This window comes from Balaenoptera acutorostrata, chromosome 1 (genome assembly GCF_949987535.1).
Source record: "Balaenoptera acutorostrata chromosome 1, mBalAcu1.1, whole genome shotgun sequence".
NCBI classification, from domain to species: domain Eukaryota; kingdom Metazoa; phylum Chordata; class Mammalia; order Artiodactyla; family Balaenopteridae; genus Balaenoptera; species Balaenoptera acutorostrata.
In genome coordinates this window covers 128,900,604-128,916,160 of record NC_080064.1, presented here as the reverse complement: position 1 = coordinate 128,916,160, position 15,557 = coordinate 128,900,604, and the positions used below count along the sequence as shown (strand labels likewise).

General features: G+C 45.4%; 1 protein-coding gene across 8 annotated transcripts in view; it reads left to right on the top strand.

The window, feature by feature from the left end:
* Positions 1-992: 992 nt before the first annotated feature.
* GPR161 (G protein-coupled receptor 161) overlaps positions 993-15,557 on the top strand; it is a 55,822-nt gene continuing 41,257 nt past the window's right edge. The window contains exons 1-2 of one of the 8 annotated variants that reach the window (XM_057552727.1): positions 1,291-1,303; positions 1,588-1,756. Coding sequence is in view for 3 of the 8 variants with exons in the window: in XM_057552710.1 (XP_057408693.1) it covers positions 1,180-1,303 (124 nt within the window). In the remaining 5 variants the exon portion in view is untranslated. Of the gene's footprint in view, positions 1,079-1,114; positions 1,304-1,548; positions 1,757-1,827; positions 2,248-3,440; positions 3,566-14,838; positions 15,225-15,557 lie in introns of those variants that run through there. The other 7 variants (XM_057552732.1, XM_057552716.1, XM_057552710.1 and 4 more) reach the window with 7 other exon arrangements.

The following is a 15,557-nucleotide window of genomic DNA, read 5'->3' as shown; positions in this document are numbered from 1 at the left end:
GGCATATGTTACCAGACCTTTCTTGAATACCAGCTTTCAAAAGGGTTTAGTTCTCTATGGCATTGGGTGACTTACTTACATTCTCTCATTTCACCTTTTTAACTCTACAGTAGGCAGGTGTGAGTATGCCTATTTTATATATGAATAGGCTGAGATTCAGAAAGGTTAAATAACTCCTCCAGGGTCACAAAGCTTAGCCAGTGTCTGAGTCAATGCAAATTAAAAAAATTAACAGGGATTTCAGAATAAAAGTCTAAAATACGCTCTAGAACAGACTGCTTCAAGCTCCTTCAAACATCTGGCTTGCTGGTGACCTAGACTCTGAGAGGAGTTTCAGTTTCTAGTTTTTGACCAAATAGAGCATCTGTCCCATAGGAATATTAAGGCATCCATTTACTTTTTGTGTCCCCATTATCCCATTTGTCCCTGAAGACAAGCTGGGTGTTTGGCAGGTGCTAGATAGTAAATTATCATTCTAAATGGTACCTCAGGGTCCTAATAATAATAAGGAAGCAGCTCCCGCAGTGCCAATCTGTAGACAAGGGAATAACTAACGCATTTATCAAAGCAGATGGATTTCAGAGGAATTTGAATCCTGCTCTGGGCATAGCATCAGTTTTTGCTGGAGTTCGGTGAACTGGGCTTTATGACTTCTTACCCGATTCTTTTGCTGCCCCATTTCTCTCCCTTTGTTTTTAAAGCAATTCTATTGTTTGCTTCAACTTTTTGTCCCCTTATTGAGGCTGCTGCACAGAAAACGCAGGAGGCTAGGGATGGTATAGAACGTGGGTAGTGAGGAAGGGGGGAAAAAAAAACCAATCTGGGAAGGAAGTGTTCTGTCCTCTGAACTGGCAGCACCCTGGTTTGTGTATTGTAATTACTGCTCCCCAGCCTTTTGGCTCAGAGGGAGAGTAGAGTAGCATCGTAAAGATCTGTTTACATCCACCCTCCCACTTCCAGGGGCTGTGGGTTCCTCAAAGGCTGGCTTCGCGGGTTGATTCACTGTGATATTCCCAGGGCGCAGGACACCGCCTGGAACCAGGCAGACGCTCAGGCACGTTGGCTACGTGAATGAAAGGTGAGCAGGAAAGGCAATGCCAGGAGGAGTCCACGGCGAGATTGGAGGAGGAGAACGGGACTGTGCGGAGCCTACGGGAAGAATCCGAAAGTATAAGTGTGATGGAGAGGAAAATGGAAAAGGGGACGTCCGAACGGCTGGAACTGGGACGGAGGAACGGGATCGGGGAAGGCCCGAGGAGGGACCACAAAGGTTTACGGGAGAGAAGTGGTGCGAGCCGAGAGGGTAGGGGCGAGACAAAGAGCCGCAGCTGAGGCCGATCGTGGGAAGAAATGGAAAAGTGGCCGGGAGGGAGGGCAGACGCGAAGGAAGGGGCGTGAGGGATGGGAAGCGGCGGCGCCCGGGCGGGGAGGAGAGGCGGCGCGCGGGGCTCGGGTGGGGCGGTGCGGGGCGCGGGGGGACCGGGGTGGCCAGCGGGCGGAGGGGCCGGGACGGCGGAGGAGGGGCGGGCGGCGCGGGCGGAGGAGGGGCGCGAGCGCCGCAAAGTTACTTGGCCTGCGCCCGGGCAGGGTCCGCGTGCTGGTGGCGGGGCGGCGGGAGGAGCGAAGCGGGGCTCGGCGGGGTGAAACCCGAAACCTCCGGTCCCCGAGCGCGGCCGGGAGGAAGGAAGCGGCGGCGGCGGCCGAGGCGGGGAGGCGGCCAGGCGGGGCCCTGAGCTGCCGCGGCGTCGGCTCCCGGGTGAGTACCGGCGGGGGCGGGCGGGGAGGGGGGCGCTGGCAGGGTTGGAGCGTGGCCGAGTTCATTGTGCCGGGCGCGAGGGCGCAGGCCCGGCGGGGTCTCTGCGCCCCCTTCCCCCAAGCCTCCCCGCCCCCACGGCGCATTGCTTCTCTGCGCGCCCCCTTGGAGGTAGGGGACTGTCCTCCCGGGCGCACTCCGCCTTGCTTCGGGGAGCCGGGGCTCTTTGTGGGAAGATCTTGGGAGCGCGCCCCTCCCCTCCTCCCCTGCTGCCGGGGGCTTCTGAGAGGCCCTTCCCACTAGCCCGCCCCCCTCTTCCGGCGCCGCCCGAAGCCCCATTCTGAGACCCCCGGAAAGGGAAGACCTCCGTGCGGGCCCGCGACCCGGCTGATAGGGGTCGTGACCCCTCGGGCCGAGGGGCTTTATGACCCGCTCCGGGACAGGTGTGTGGGGCAAAGCGGCCTCGACCCTCAGCTGAAATCCGTGAGGACCAGGTGAGCTACATCCTTTCTGTCGGGGCTCAGGGCGCTGTCTCTCGAGCAGGGCGGAAGATGCGCCCAGAAGTCGCTCGGCCCACCTTGGCGCCGCCGGGTAGGCGTCTCTGTTCCTCAGGTCTTGGAGAGGGAGATTCGGTTAGCTTTGGGGGCACTTGGCCCGCCTTCTGGGCCAGAGCTTAACTGCTGTGCAACCTTTTGACAGAGGCTTGTGGGATGAGAATTGTCTGTTGGTTAACTGGGATGTTCTGGGGCGCTTCAGAAGGGTCTGGTCTCCAGTAACCACACAGTGGTGTGTTGGCATCACTTTATCTCACATCTTTGAGACTATTTTTGTTTTCTATTGTACCTTTCGTTTGTTTTGCAAAGTGCTTTCTATAGCAGGTCATTTGATCCTCCTGCCTGTGAAGGTGGTGTGGTTTTGGAGGGAAAGGACTTCAGCTCCTTGATGTATCCAATTGGGATAATGATAACACCAGGCGAGGGAGGGGGGCTGGGGGGGGTGGTGGAATGGGCATCACCGTGCCCCCTCCCCGTCCAGCCAGCGCAGATTCCGCCTAGCCTCTTCTTCCCCAGTGACCTGGACCTGGAAATGAGCTTCCGAGAGCTACTGCGTCGGGAAATACTAGGTGGCTTTCCCTCATAATCCCTCTTACTGCGGCCACCGAGACAGGTTAGGAAAGGCCTTTCCCAGGCCCCCAAAGCAGAGAGAGGTGGGAGGTACCTCAGATCGTACAGACAGGGGTTCTTCATCCAGCTCTCTTTAACTGGGATCCAACCACCCATTTCAGTCACTTCTTCCACAGTGCCCCTGTTTTCCTGTCTTAGTCTACACTCATTTTATACTTCTAAGATGCTTCCAAGCACTTTTATATACACTTTAAAATCTCATTCACGTAAGAGCCCTGTGAAATGGCGTTAGCTGGTTTTACAGGTGAGGAAACTGAGACTCAAGAGAGAAGTGCTCTACTCAGCAAGGAAGGAGCCCAGACTGAACTCAGGTCTTTTGACTTGGCAGTGCTTTTCACGTGGGCTCCATCACACAGGTGGCTCCTGGAGCTCAGGATGTTCTTTTGCCCTACGGCTCCAGCGCCGTGACGGGAAGAGTAGAAACTTTTCCCAAGGAGGCCTGCTTGGCATTTAGAAACTCAGTCCAAGCCTCAGGTAGTCAAATCATGCTCTTTGTGTCGCAGCCCTGTGCAGCGGGGGTCAGAAAGGAGGCCTGGCCGCGTGATCAGAGGGGCAGCGTTCATTGTTTGGGTTCTGTGGAGGACGGAATGGGCTGAGCTGGAACTGATCTAAACGTCAGCCAAAGGAGGTACAGTTCTGTGATGTAAACTCTGCTGCTGGGGCCCGTCAGGAAGTCTGCGTGCAGGAGGAGGGCTGTGCGGGGGGCTGTGTGTAGAGCATGCCTTCCCATAAAGAGACAGGAGCAGGTGGGACAAGGTTCTAGCACACTGCTTGATCTGAATTTGGGGGGAAGGTGCAAACTTTCATGGAAGAGAGCTTCATGTTTGTAAAGTTGGCAACTAATTCAAAACATTTTTCGAAATGTGCCAGGTAACCAAATTATGTGTTCGGGCTGGTTGTGACCTGCAGACTGCCAGCTTGCAGCCTTAGGAAGTACTTGCTGTCTTGAGATGCAATAACGCATGACTGGAGGGGAGAAGTGGTGTCTTCTTGCTGTTTTTCTTGGAGAGCAAAAAACATCACCCAAGTTGGAGATAGCGCTCTGTGCTACCTGGAGTTTGGAAGAAGGATTGACCTGATGACTCAGTACTTCATTCGTTCAGCCAGTACTAATCTCATCTGTGATTCTAGTCCTACACCAAGAGAGGGCTCACACTAGTTGTTATCTGTTTCGCTGGCCAGTTTATGTGCACAGCAGGGCAGAGGATGGCATTCATGGCAGATATGTTCAGGGAACGATGGGAGCATAAAGGAAGGAGTTTTCAGTGTGGCCAGAGGTAAAACCTGGAGGTGCATTTGATTTGGGTTTGGGTTTGATTTATACTCAAGTAACAGGTAAGACCACACCGTATTAAGAGCACAGTCTAAAGTCAGCTAGCCTGCACCCAGCCCTGCCACTTACAAACCTGTGACCTTGGATAAATAATGGAAAGCATGCCAGGAATGTAGTAATTTTTCAAAAGTATAGTTATTATAAAAGATTTTTAAAATATAAAAATATATAGGAAAATAAAGTTCCCTCTACCTCACCTCAACTCCCTCTCTCCATCTGAAAGGTAACCACTGTACATGTATTATTTTCTAGGTCTTTTTCAATGCAGAAATAAATGCTCACCAAGTCTGGAAATGCAGGTGAATATGAATACATAATATGTAGTTTATTGATATTATATTGTAAAACAAGATAAAAATATTATTTGCATTTCCAACTTTAGGACCAACCTTGGTGTATTGGATATACCTTTAAAAATACATAAACGGGGATCATATATAATTATATGCTCTGTGGCTTACTTTTTTGATTTAACAGTAAGACTTGGATGTCTTCCAACATCAATATCTTAGATACACGTCATTCTTTTTAATGGCTACATACTATTTCATAGTACAGAGTCACTGTAACTCATTTAAGCATTCTCCTACTGAGGGACTTTTAGATTGTTTCCAACTTCATCTATTATAAACAATTCTATAGTGAACATCCTTGTACATAAGTCTCTGTGTACTTGTAGAGTATTTCTGGATAAAAGTTACTCTTAGAAGTGGAGTTGGTGGGTCAAAGGGAATGTATATTTTAAACATTTATTTAAGCAGAATTCCATTTGTGTATTGGGATCTGGAGACTGAGCAGAAAAAGAGATTGAATTTGTTTAATTACTTACTTTACTTGTTTACAAGTAAACAAGGTTTACTTGTTTGGAGATAGGTAGTATGCATAAAGAATGACATTCAAAGGCTATAAAAGGTAACACCTCCCTCCTACCCTAGCCCTCTGTTTCCCTTTTTGGGTACAACTAATTTTGCCAGTTTTTGTGTATTCTTCTAGAGACAGTCCATGAATCTATAGGCCAATTAAATGTATCTTCTCTTCCTCTAAAAAAATAAATATGGTAGTATGCTAAATACCCCATTCTGCTTATGGAATTAAAAAAATTTAATCTATATCTTGGAGACCATTCAATATCCAAGTTATGTACACTTTAAGTGCTGATAGATTCTTCCAGGTCTACCCTTAAAACAACAACAACAACAAAAAAAGCTTAATGGATTTACACTCCCTCAAATTGCCCAACAATTCCTTTAACAATTTTTCCATTGAATTGTTGGTGATTTCATCAATTTTTGAGGCTTTTTCTAAATTTTGGATTTTAATCCTTTTCTTGTTAATAAATCAAATATCTTGCCTTTTTTGTCTTCCCAGCTTTGCTTATTGTACCTTTGATTGTGCAGAAGTGTTTAATTTTTATGTGGTTAAATCTATAAGACTTTTCTCTATGGCTTCAAGTTTTCTGTTTTATTTAGGAAGTCCTCTCCTATCTCAAAATTAAATTTTCCTAAATTTTCTCTTTCCTCTCCATTCCTACTTTGCTTTTTTCATCTAAAAATATTTAAAATTATATCTTTTACTTTTCTTCAGTTTCCCTCCTTTCTGACACTGGGGAGGTCAAGGTTTGAATTTGCTGGTGAGCCTCTTTAGCCAGTGTAGCATGTTTATTTCCTTCCATTTTTATAGTGACTTTCTTCACCAAGTCTTAAGGATGAGCTCTTCTCCAGGTGGGAGAATAGAGAGAGAGAGGGCATTCTGGACAGTGGAACCATTGTCAGGTACAAAGTCATGGAATTGGAGAACAGCAGTGCATACTTGGAGAACTGTGATTTATTCAGTATAGCTGCAGTGGAGAGTCCTGTAAATGAATAGATTCTGCAGATACCAAAGAATGATATGGCATGGCCAGGTTTGTGTAAGGGATGATCAGTCTTGTAGCAGTGGGGAGGACAAATTGGAGTGAGGGTGAGATCAAAGACAAGAAGATGAGATAGAAACATCTGATTGTCATTCAGGGGAAAGATGGTGAGGCTCTGAGCTGGGGTAATGGCAGTGAGGACGAAGTTTTGAGTTAGGATTTAGTGGTGCACTAGATGTCTGTGATAGGGAATGGAACCAACCAACATTTATTGCTTTACATACATTATCTCATTGAATCCTAGCAATTCTGTATGAAAATCCAAAGCTCAGGTATGTCCATTACTCTACCCAAGGTCACACAGAAAGTGTCATTCATGGCCTTAGCCCCATCAGGATTATCTGACAAGAGTGGTCTAGGATGTCCTAGGTTCTGTCTTGAGTGATTTGGGTGGGTGGTGATTTTTTTTCTAGGGTAGAGAAAAACATGAAGAATAGTATATTGAGATGATAGAAGCGGAGATGATGAATTCCATTTTGCACGTGTTATATCTGAGGTGCCTGGGTGTGACATGGGGGAAAACATCTACTAGGTGGGTGGATATGAATCTGGAGCCCCCAAGAGTTGTCTAGGCTATAGATGGAGATTTTGGAGTCATCATTGTTTTGGTGAGTACAGAGAGGGAGCACACACAGAGAGAGATGAGGTATCAAATAGGACTCTTCTTCTGCAAGTGGTAGAAAATCCAGTTCCAATTGGCGTAAGCAAAAAGGAAAGTTATTGGCTCTTATCACTATAAAGCTCAAGAGTGTATTGGGCTTCAGGCATGGGTTCAGGGTTCAAATGATTCATCAGGACTTGTTTTCTTACCTCCCCTTGTCTCATGCTCTCCTCTCGTGATGGCTAGGCGAAGCTGCAGGTTCAGATCCAATGGAGGGGGGAAGCTGTCTTTCTCCCAGTTATCCCAGCAACGGTCCTGTTACGTCTCATAAACTGATTTGGTCAGAGGGACTTGGAATGTGCTCTTGGCCAGGTGTCGATGGTGTGTCACATCCATGAAGGCACATGAACTCAGAGGAGGAAAAGGATGACTTCTCAGACACTCAGGGGCAACTACGGAGCAAGGGGAAGAGAAGGAAGGGAAATAAACAGTTAATTTCCTCTGCAGATGAGAAAGGAAGAAGTAGTGCCCCAGATGGCATCTTGGGAAACAGTAACACTTAGAGGACAGGATGATTCCAGGTAGATATAAGGCTGGTAGGGAACAAAGCGGGGAGAGGCAGGAGAGAGCCGGGTCAGGGGAGCCAAGGGAAGAGGGAGTCTCAGAAAAAAAGGAAAGTTGTCAAAGGTGTCAGATGCTGGAGAGACCCCAAGGAAGGACCCGTTGGATTCGGCTAGGAGGTCATTGGTGACCTTGCCCTCAGTAAAGGCAGTCATTTATTTTAGGCTTGACTGGGACTACTTTCTAGAGGGTTCATATCCCTACATGTATTCTGCATTCCCCACCCAGGCCTGGGGATGGCCAGGTAAGGGCAGAGGTGTCGTGATGGCAGTCAGGAAACTGCGGTTTGTCAGTAATTAGGTGTATGACTCTGTGTAACTCACTTCACCTCTTTGGACCTTCAAGTTTCATCATCTGTAAAATAACACAATTAGAATGAGTTACTTCTAAGGCCTCGTTTAGCTCTCAAGTGTTGGGGATTAGTGAACTTGATCCCCTCTCACCATCTCTATTACCACAGCCCTGGTCCAAGCCTTCATCTCTCACCTGGGCTGTAGCAGCAGCCTCCTGATCGGTGTCTCTGTCTCCGTCTCCATGCTTGATCCCCGCAGTTCCTTCTTCACCCAGGAGCAGAGTAACCCTTCTAAAACATGAATCAGATGCATCACTCCGGGGGCCTCCGATCCCACGTGGAGTCTAATCCACCCTCCTCACCACGGCCCACAGCACCCTGCATAATCCAGCCCCTCACCGTCTCCATGTCTGCCATTCTCCTCTTCCCTCACTCCTCTCCAGCTTCATTGCTATTCCTTGGACATGGTGAACTCATTCTGGCTCAGGGCCTTTGCGAGGGCTCTTCCCCTGGCCTGAAATTCCCTTGCATCGTTTTTGGTCTCAGATGTCAGCTCCTTGGAGAGACTTTGCTGACTCCTCACTCCCAGCCCACCCACCCATTCCCCCCACCTCTTTACCCTGTTTTACTTATCTTCATAGCACCCACCACTCTCTGGAATTATTTTACCTATTTATTGTCTATTTTTTTATTTTAATTTATTTTATCAAATTCTTTCTTTCTTTTCGTATTTTTTCCAGATTGAGATACAATTGACATACAGCACTGTACAAGTTCAAGGTGTACAGCATAATGATTTGACTTACACACGTCATGAAATAATTATCACAATAAGTTTAGTGAACATCCACCATCTCCTATGATTCAAAATAAAGAAATAGAAAAAAAATGTTTTTCTTTGCGATGAGAACTCTTAGGATTTACTCTCAACAATTTTCATATGGCTGTGTTAATTATATTTATTATGTTGGACATTACATCCCTAGTATTAATCTTATAACCACAAGTTTCTACTATTTATTATTTATTTGTTTGCTGTCTGTGTCGCCTGCACCCTGAACGTAAGCTGTGGGAGAGGAGAGATTTTGGCATCTTGTTCAGTGCTGTGTCCCAGCTGCAAAGTGGAGCTTGGGACCAAATAGGTATTCATTAAACATTTTTTGGGGGGTAGCTGAGTGAGGAATGAGAAGGGGGAAGTTAAGAGTGTCCAGGAACGAGTGGTAATGTGGTAAGGGAGGGAGGGGACATCCCCTATTCTTCAGGGCTGTATATGATGGCATCTGTCTCGGACATGGTCATCAGAAAAAAAATGTATTGAGAAGGAATACCACTTTAAGCCATTTAAAAATATTATTCTCAATTTTAGCAATATGAGCTTAATTAGTTTGCTGGGCTCTATGAGGATAATGAGTAAAACAGATAATGAAGGGTAAAACCAATTAGCATAGTAATCGTTGTTTATCTTGTGATAGAAGTAATTGTCTCAGCATAGCTTCTGTCTCTTCTTGTCTCCTTGGAGCATCTATGTGAATTTGTTTATGGAGGGAGTTGTTTTATTCTTCTTGATCTGTTTATTAAGGATAAATAGTAAAACATGGAATGAACCCAATTACTCCTATAGAACAGGGTTTCTCAACCTCAGCACCACTGACACAGTGGGCTGCGTAATTCTTTGCTGGGGGTGAGCGGGAGGCTGCCCTGTGCATTATGGGACGTTTAGCGGCATCCTTGGCCTTAGATGCCAGTAGCGTCCCCTGAGATGTGACAACCAAACATGTCTCCAGAAACTGCCAGATGTCCCTTGAGGTGGTAGTGGGGGCAAAACCGCCCCTCCTTGAGAACCACTTATGGAGGATATTGGGGTAGTGACTGAGTCTGATTGTTATCTAGAGTCTTCTGATTGGACATTTTCAGACCCTCCCAGCCATCCTGATTCCCTCTCTAGGTTTAAAAAATGAGATTTGCTCTTTCAGGGTAGGGGTTGTGGGCATGGAAGGTCAGTTCCCCTCATCGCAGATGGAGGTAAATTGAAATTGCACGTTTCTCAGTCAGCTGGTCACGTTTCTCAGGCAGCGAGCACCTGCCTTACTGGTTACCGAGCAGCACAGTTCTGAGCTCAGCGCTTTTCTGCGGTGACGGAGCTCTCAGGCCCCGAGCCCCCGAGTGGAGTCAGAGATGCTTCCATTTTTCAGTCTCTTGCAATGCAGCTTTTCTCTCCTCTGTTTTATCCACTTAAGTGGTCAAATGAAACCTCTTTGGTTTTAATTAAAATTTGAAGGGGAAAAGAGAATTGAGTTTTCTTTCCATGTCTTAAATAACTTTCTTAAACAGTTTTTGAGTTTGTCTCCCGACAGCCACTCCACTAGCTGCTTTCACATGTGTTACTTCATGTATTCCCCTTGATAATTATATGAAATAGGTTCATTCCACTCTCTTGTTCCTCTTGGAGAAATTGAGGCTCAGAGAGGTTAGGACATACACAGTCACATGAAATTCAAACCTAGGTTCAGTCCAGATTCCGAAAAACATGTTCTTTCTATTGACTATCAGATCAAAGTAGATATTAATGAGTAGGGGGAATATAAAATATTTATTTTCTCCCACGTGCAAAGTGCTGTTGGGAATTCAAAGGGGAAACTGAGGAAGAATTTATAATCCATCTGCAGGGGAAAGCATCCTCACCTAAAATAAAAACTTGTGCTAAGACATGCGTGTCTGAAAAGATAATATAAAAGAAGAACTAGATGTAAGGTGTGGTCAGGGTCATTGTGGGGATGGAATGTTCCAGAAAGGCTTCTTGAGACTTTTGCTCTTAAGGTAGATGTAAGGACCTGCAGCCAGATGTTATTCATATAAGTGTCAACAAGGGGGTAGGTGGCCTGGGCTTATGATAGTGGTCTCCAAGCTCTACCAGGCTATGTGGGTCCACCTGCCCTTTCAGTATCACTTCAGTTGGAGAAAAGAAAATGCTTAATTACAGAAAGCTGCTGTGAATCAATAACAATGTAAAAAATGAATTCAAATTTTATTGACCACAACAGCATATATAGACATTTGAAGAATAATAGTTCACATATGTGTGAGACATCATTTATTTGGTCTACAAACAGTAACTGCCAACTGGAGTTTGGGAATGCCTGACTTAGAGGTTGTGTGATAGGATAGTTAATAGAGGAAATAAAAATAAGAGGGAAGCAAGGTAGCTGAGAAATAGTAATACTCTACCTTGTTATGCAAGTAAATATCTTCTGCAAGTATAGCTATAGTCTCTTCAAAATTCATATTTTTTAGACTTAGCCTTTTGGAAAATTCTAATGTCAGTCCTTCAGTATATAACATATTTGTCTGCACTTACCTATCTGTCTTTCTGGTGGTATAAAATCCAATAGGACTCGACAATCTTGCTTTAAAATTCGCAGTTTTCCTCTTACCGCTTAAAAAAATATTAAAGTTAAATGGAGAGCTCTGAGCTGTTTCAAGGGTCATTGTTTTTCTGGAAAATGCCACAGTTACTCACTTGAGCCATATAAATACAGTTAACATGTCACTTATCTGGCAGAGCGCTGAGAAGTAGAAAATCAACCCTCCCCAAAGGTGCAGGAGGAGATGACATCTGTATGACAGAAGCCATACCTGGAGAACTTTGCACTGAAGCCCCCCCTCAGGATATCAGCCCCTACTTTACATAGACCTTTCCTTAGCTTGGCAAGGAAAACTACAGAGTAAACAGAGTAAATATACTCTGTATAGGGAAAAGGGCCACCAAAGGTTGAAACAAGTTGCAGAGAAAGTTTCAAAAAGAAACAATATGCAAGGCACACTTGGTACAATAGGAAATAACATTACCCTTATCCAACTTGAGGGAATCACTGTGTTTCAAATCATGTAATAAAGTCTCACAGTGATAACCCACCAGCTGAGTGGGAAGCTGAACAGTCTTCTCTAAGATTTTAAATGAAAGCAATTACATTAGCACTGATCTGTAAGGTCAAAATTTCATTTATCTTGGCATTTAATGACCTTGAGTCATCATGAAAATCATTATGTTTTGTATACTTTGTTTTAAAATATAGGGAAATGTATGATGGATATTCATGAATTTTGCCTAAAGGCTTGAAACAAAAAGTTTTGATGTTTTAAGGTGATAAAGCCCCACCAATTCATAAAACTCACCTATCCAGAACGAGGCATTTCGAAGGATTAGCTTGGGTTTTAGTGCAGTTTTGGAGGGGAAGTTGTTACTGGAGGCCCTCTCTTTTTCTTTTTTTTTTTTTTTAATTGAAGTGTAGTTGATTTATAATATTGTGTTAGTTTCAGATATACAGCAAAGTGATTCAGTTATGCATATATCAATATATGTATATTCAAATTCTTTTCCATTATAGGTTATTACAAGATATTGAATATAGTTCCCTATGCTATACAGTAAATCCTTGCTGTTTATTTTATATATAGTGGTGTGTATTTGTTAATCCCATACTCCTAATTTATCCCTCCCCTCCTCTTTCCCCTTTGGTAACCATAAGTTTGTTTTCTATATCTGTGAGTCTGTTTTATAAATAAGTTCATTTGTTTTTGTTTTTTTTTAGATTCCACATGTAAGTGATGTCATATAATAGTTGTCTTTTTCTGTCTGGCTTACTTCACTCAGTATGATCATCTCTAGGTCCATCCGTGTTGCTGCAAATGGCAACGTTTCATTCTTTTTTTATGGAGGCCCTCTCTTTCTAATGATTAGAATCTTTGATTGTATATAGAGTTATCATGGAAAAGGGTGAACACGTTAGGGTTATGGGGTTGTTTGCACCTTAGGGTCCAGGGGAATGCAGCAGGGGTAGATGGGAGAAGGGGATGGGTGGATAAATGGAGACCCTATAGCACCAATCCGTACCAGCAATTGTTTTTTGCACCATAATAATTATGCACAGCACGGTTTGCCTTCCTCAGCATCTCTTCTCACCTTTGACCTAAGTGTCAAGTTAGGATAGCTTTCACAGCATGTAAAGGAAACCCTACTCCAAGGACTTAACCAGTAAGGGGTTGACTAGCCGTGGCTGGGCACAGTGGCTTTACGACTCAGTAGGTGATTTGGGCTACTTTAGTCTTTCTGCTCTGCATTGCATGGGACGTCCAGCCACATGGTCAAAAGATGGCTGCTTCACCTTCAAGCACTGGGTTTGAGTTCTAGGCAGGAGAAAGGGAGAGAGAAAAGGCCAGAAGCCACAGCTTGAGTCTGTGTCTTTTTGTCAGGAAATGGATAGCTTTCCGCCACCTTGTAGACTTCTGTTGACTGGAACTGGATCTAATGGCCACCCAAGCTCTGTGCAAGTGAGTTTATTTTTGTAGGTGCATTTGATGTCCCACATCAAGTCAGGGTTCTGTTGATAGGGGAAAGGGGAGAATGGATATTGACTGGATAATGAATAGTTTAATAGTTTATTAGTTTAATAGTTTGCTACATCTGCAAAAATAATTCTCTGAAGGCAAGAAATGCCTAGTGTGCCAAGATGTTCAGTGTCCCATTTTTTATACATATATTCACTTATTTATCACAAATATTGGGCACCTACTGTTTGCCAGGCACTGTTCTAACTGCTGACCCCAAAATTTACAGGCCCAAAATTTCTCAATTTCAGGGAGCCTACAGTCCGGTGAAAGGGAAAGACATTAACAAGATAAATAAGTACACACATATGCACTAAAGAGAAAAAGTAAAAAAAGGGAATGGGTCCATGAAGTATGGGGTATGAAATGTTAGATAGTGTGAACTGGGAAGGCTTTGCTGAAAAGGTGATATAAATTAAGGCCTAAAGGAAATGAGAGAGAAACCTACAAAGATATGTGAGGTAAAGCCGTTCTAGGCATAGGAAACAGCAAGTGCAAAGGCCCTGAGGTAGACACATGCTTGATGTGTTTGAGAAATAGTGAGGAGGCCAGTGTCATCGGAATGGCAGTAAAAAGGTAATTTTTATTATAAGTTGGACCAGTAATGGAGAGCCAGATCATGTAGGAAGCTGCAGGGTTTATTCTGAGTGACATGAGAATCCTTTTGGGGTTTTGAGTGAAGCAGTGACTTGTTCGTGTGTTTTGACCTCTGTTTTAACCAGCTCACTCTGGTTGATGCGTTGAGGAGGGGGGCAATGGCAGACGCAGGTAGACTAGTGAGAAAGCTATTCTAATAACCCAGAGAAGACATAATGTAGCCTGGACCACAGTGATGGTAGCAGAGATAGTAAGACATAGTTGAATTCTAGACACATTTCAAAAGCAGAGCCAGTAGATTTGCTAATGGACCAGATAGGGGATGTGAGAGCAAGTGAGGAGTCAGGAGTGACTCCAAAGTTAGGGTCTGAGCAACTGGAAGGATGGGGGTACCGTAACACGAGATGAAGAGATATGGGAAGAGCAGGTTTGAGAGGCAAAGGACTTGAAGTCTGGTTTTGGACATGTTAGGCTTGTGGTGCCCATGCCATCCAAGTGGAGATGTTGAGTAGCCAGTTGGGAGCTCCAGGGAATGGCACTGGCTTCTCTGCCTGAGCACGGCCTCCTAACCAGACCCTTGGTCCAGTTGCCCCGTGAATCACCACAGCCACTTCTGGCATCAGCGCCAGGTAGACTTAGAACAGCCTAGGGCAGGTCTGACCTGGTCCAACCCAGCTTTGCCTTTGGGATTTGCTGGGATCCCAGTTCCAGGCAGGCTGGCCATGGGCCAGTGTCTTTGGAGGTGGAGGCTTTTCTGAGTCTGCCCTGGGAAAGCTGGCGTTTCTGCTCTCCTCCCACCCAGGGGAGTAGCGTGGTCCAGGCTGGGTAGCCAGTGGCTGGCAAAGGAAAGATAGCTGCCTCGCGTGCAGCTGGGAAAGTTATTTCTGTAGTGAGATCCTGCCCGCCCTTCAGGCTGCTAAGGCCTCCCCAGAGAGCTGTGGTCAGCCCGCCACTGCTTTCTTCCCCTTTCCCTAAAGAGCTTTTCTGCTGGGGCTTAAGACTCTCCCCTGAGTGAGTTGTCTTCATCATGACTTCAGCCGGTATTTTGTGGGTTTTCTGGGAGGCCGAAGTGGCCCCTCCCCATCGGTGTTCACCGGGAAACACAAGGGCAGTGATGGCCGCTTTCAGTGTCGCTGGGGGAGACCTGGGAGAGAGGCCAGTGGCCCTTTGAAAAAAAGTCAACAGACAGTCCATGGCTCAGTCCAGCTTGGCTTAGTACTGAGTGTTCCTCACATTCTACGACAAAAACTGCACCAGAGGAGTTTGATGAACAAAAAGTTGAGTTTTGCTTTACCATGTCATGTGGGGACAGTGCAGCGCGATGAATCATCTTACTCAGTGGGTTTACCTTGGAAGTCACTGCCGGACTAGTCCCTAGTGAGGAATGATCCAGGGCGGACGCAGCCTGTGTTTCCTCATCCGATGCAGGAAAAGGTTACTCTACGTGCCGTCTGAGGTTCTTCTCTTCTTCATCAGCGGGTGAGATGCCGTGAAGTCAGCTGACTTCCCTCATTTCATGACTCTCCAAGCCCTGTGGGGAGAGAAGGTAAAGAGAAGGTACCCTGGTATATTTTTCCAACTTTTTTTTAATTGCTGTAAAATATATCTAACATAAAATTTACCACCTGAGCCATTTTTAAGCGCACAGTTCAGTGGTATTAATACACTTATATGGTGCAATCATTACCACCATGCATCTCCAGAATTCTTTTCACCTTGCGAAACTAAACCCATTAAACAGCTCCCCCTGTCCCCCTCCCATCAGGCCCTGGCAACCACCATTCAACTTTCCATCTCTATGATTTTGACTACTTGTAAGTACCTCATATAAGTAGAATCATACAATATTTGTCTTTTTGGGGCTGGCTTATTTCACTTT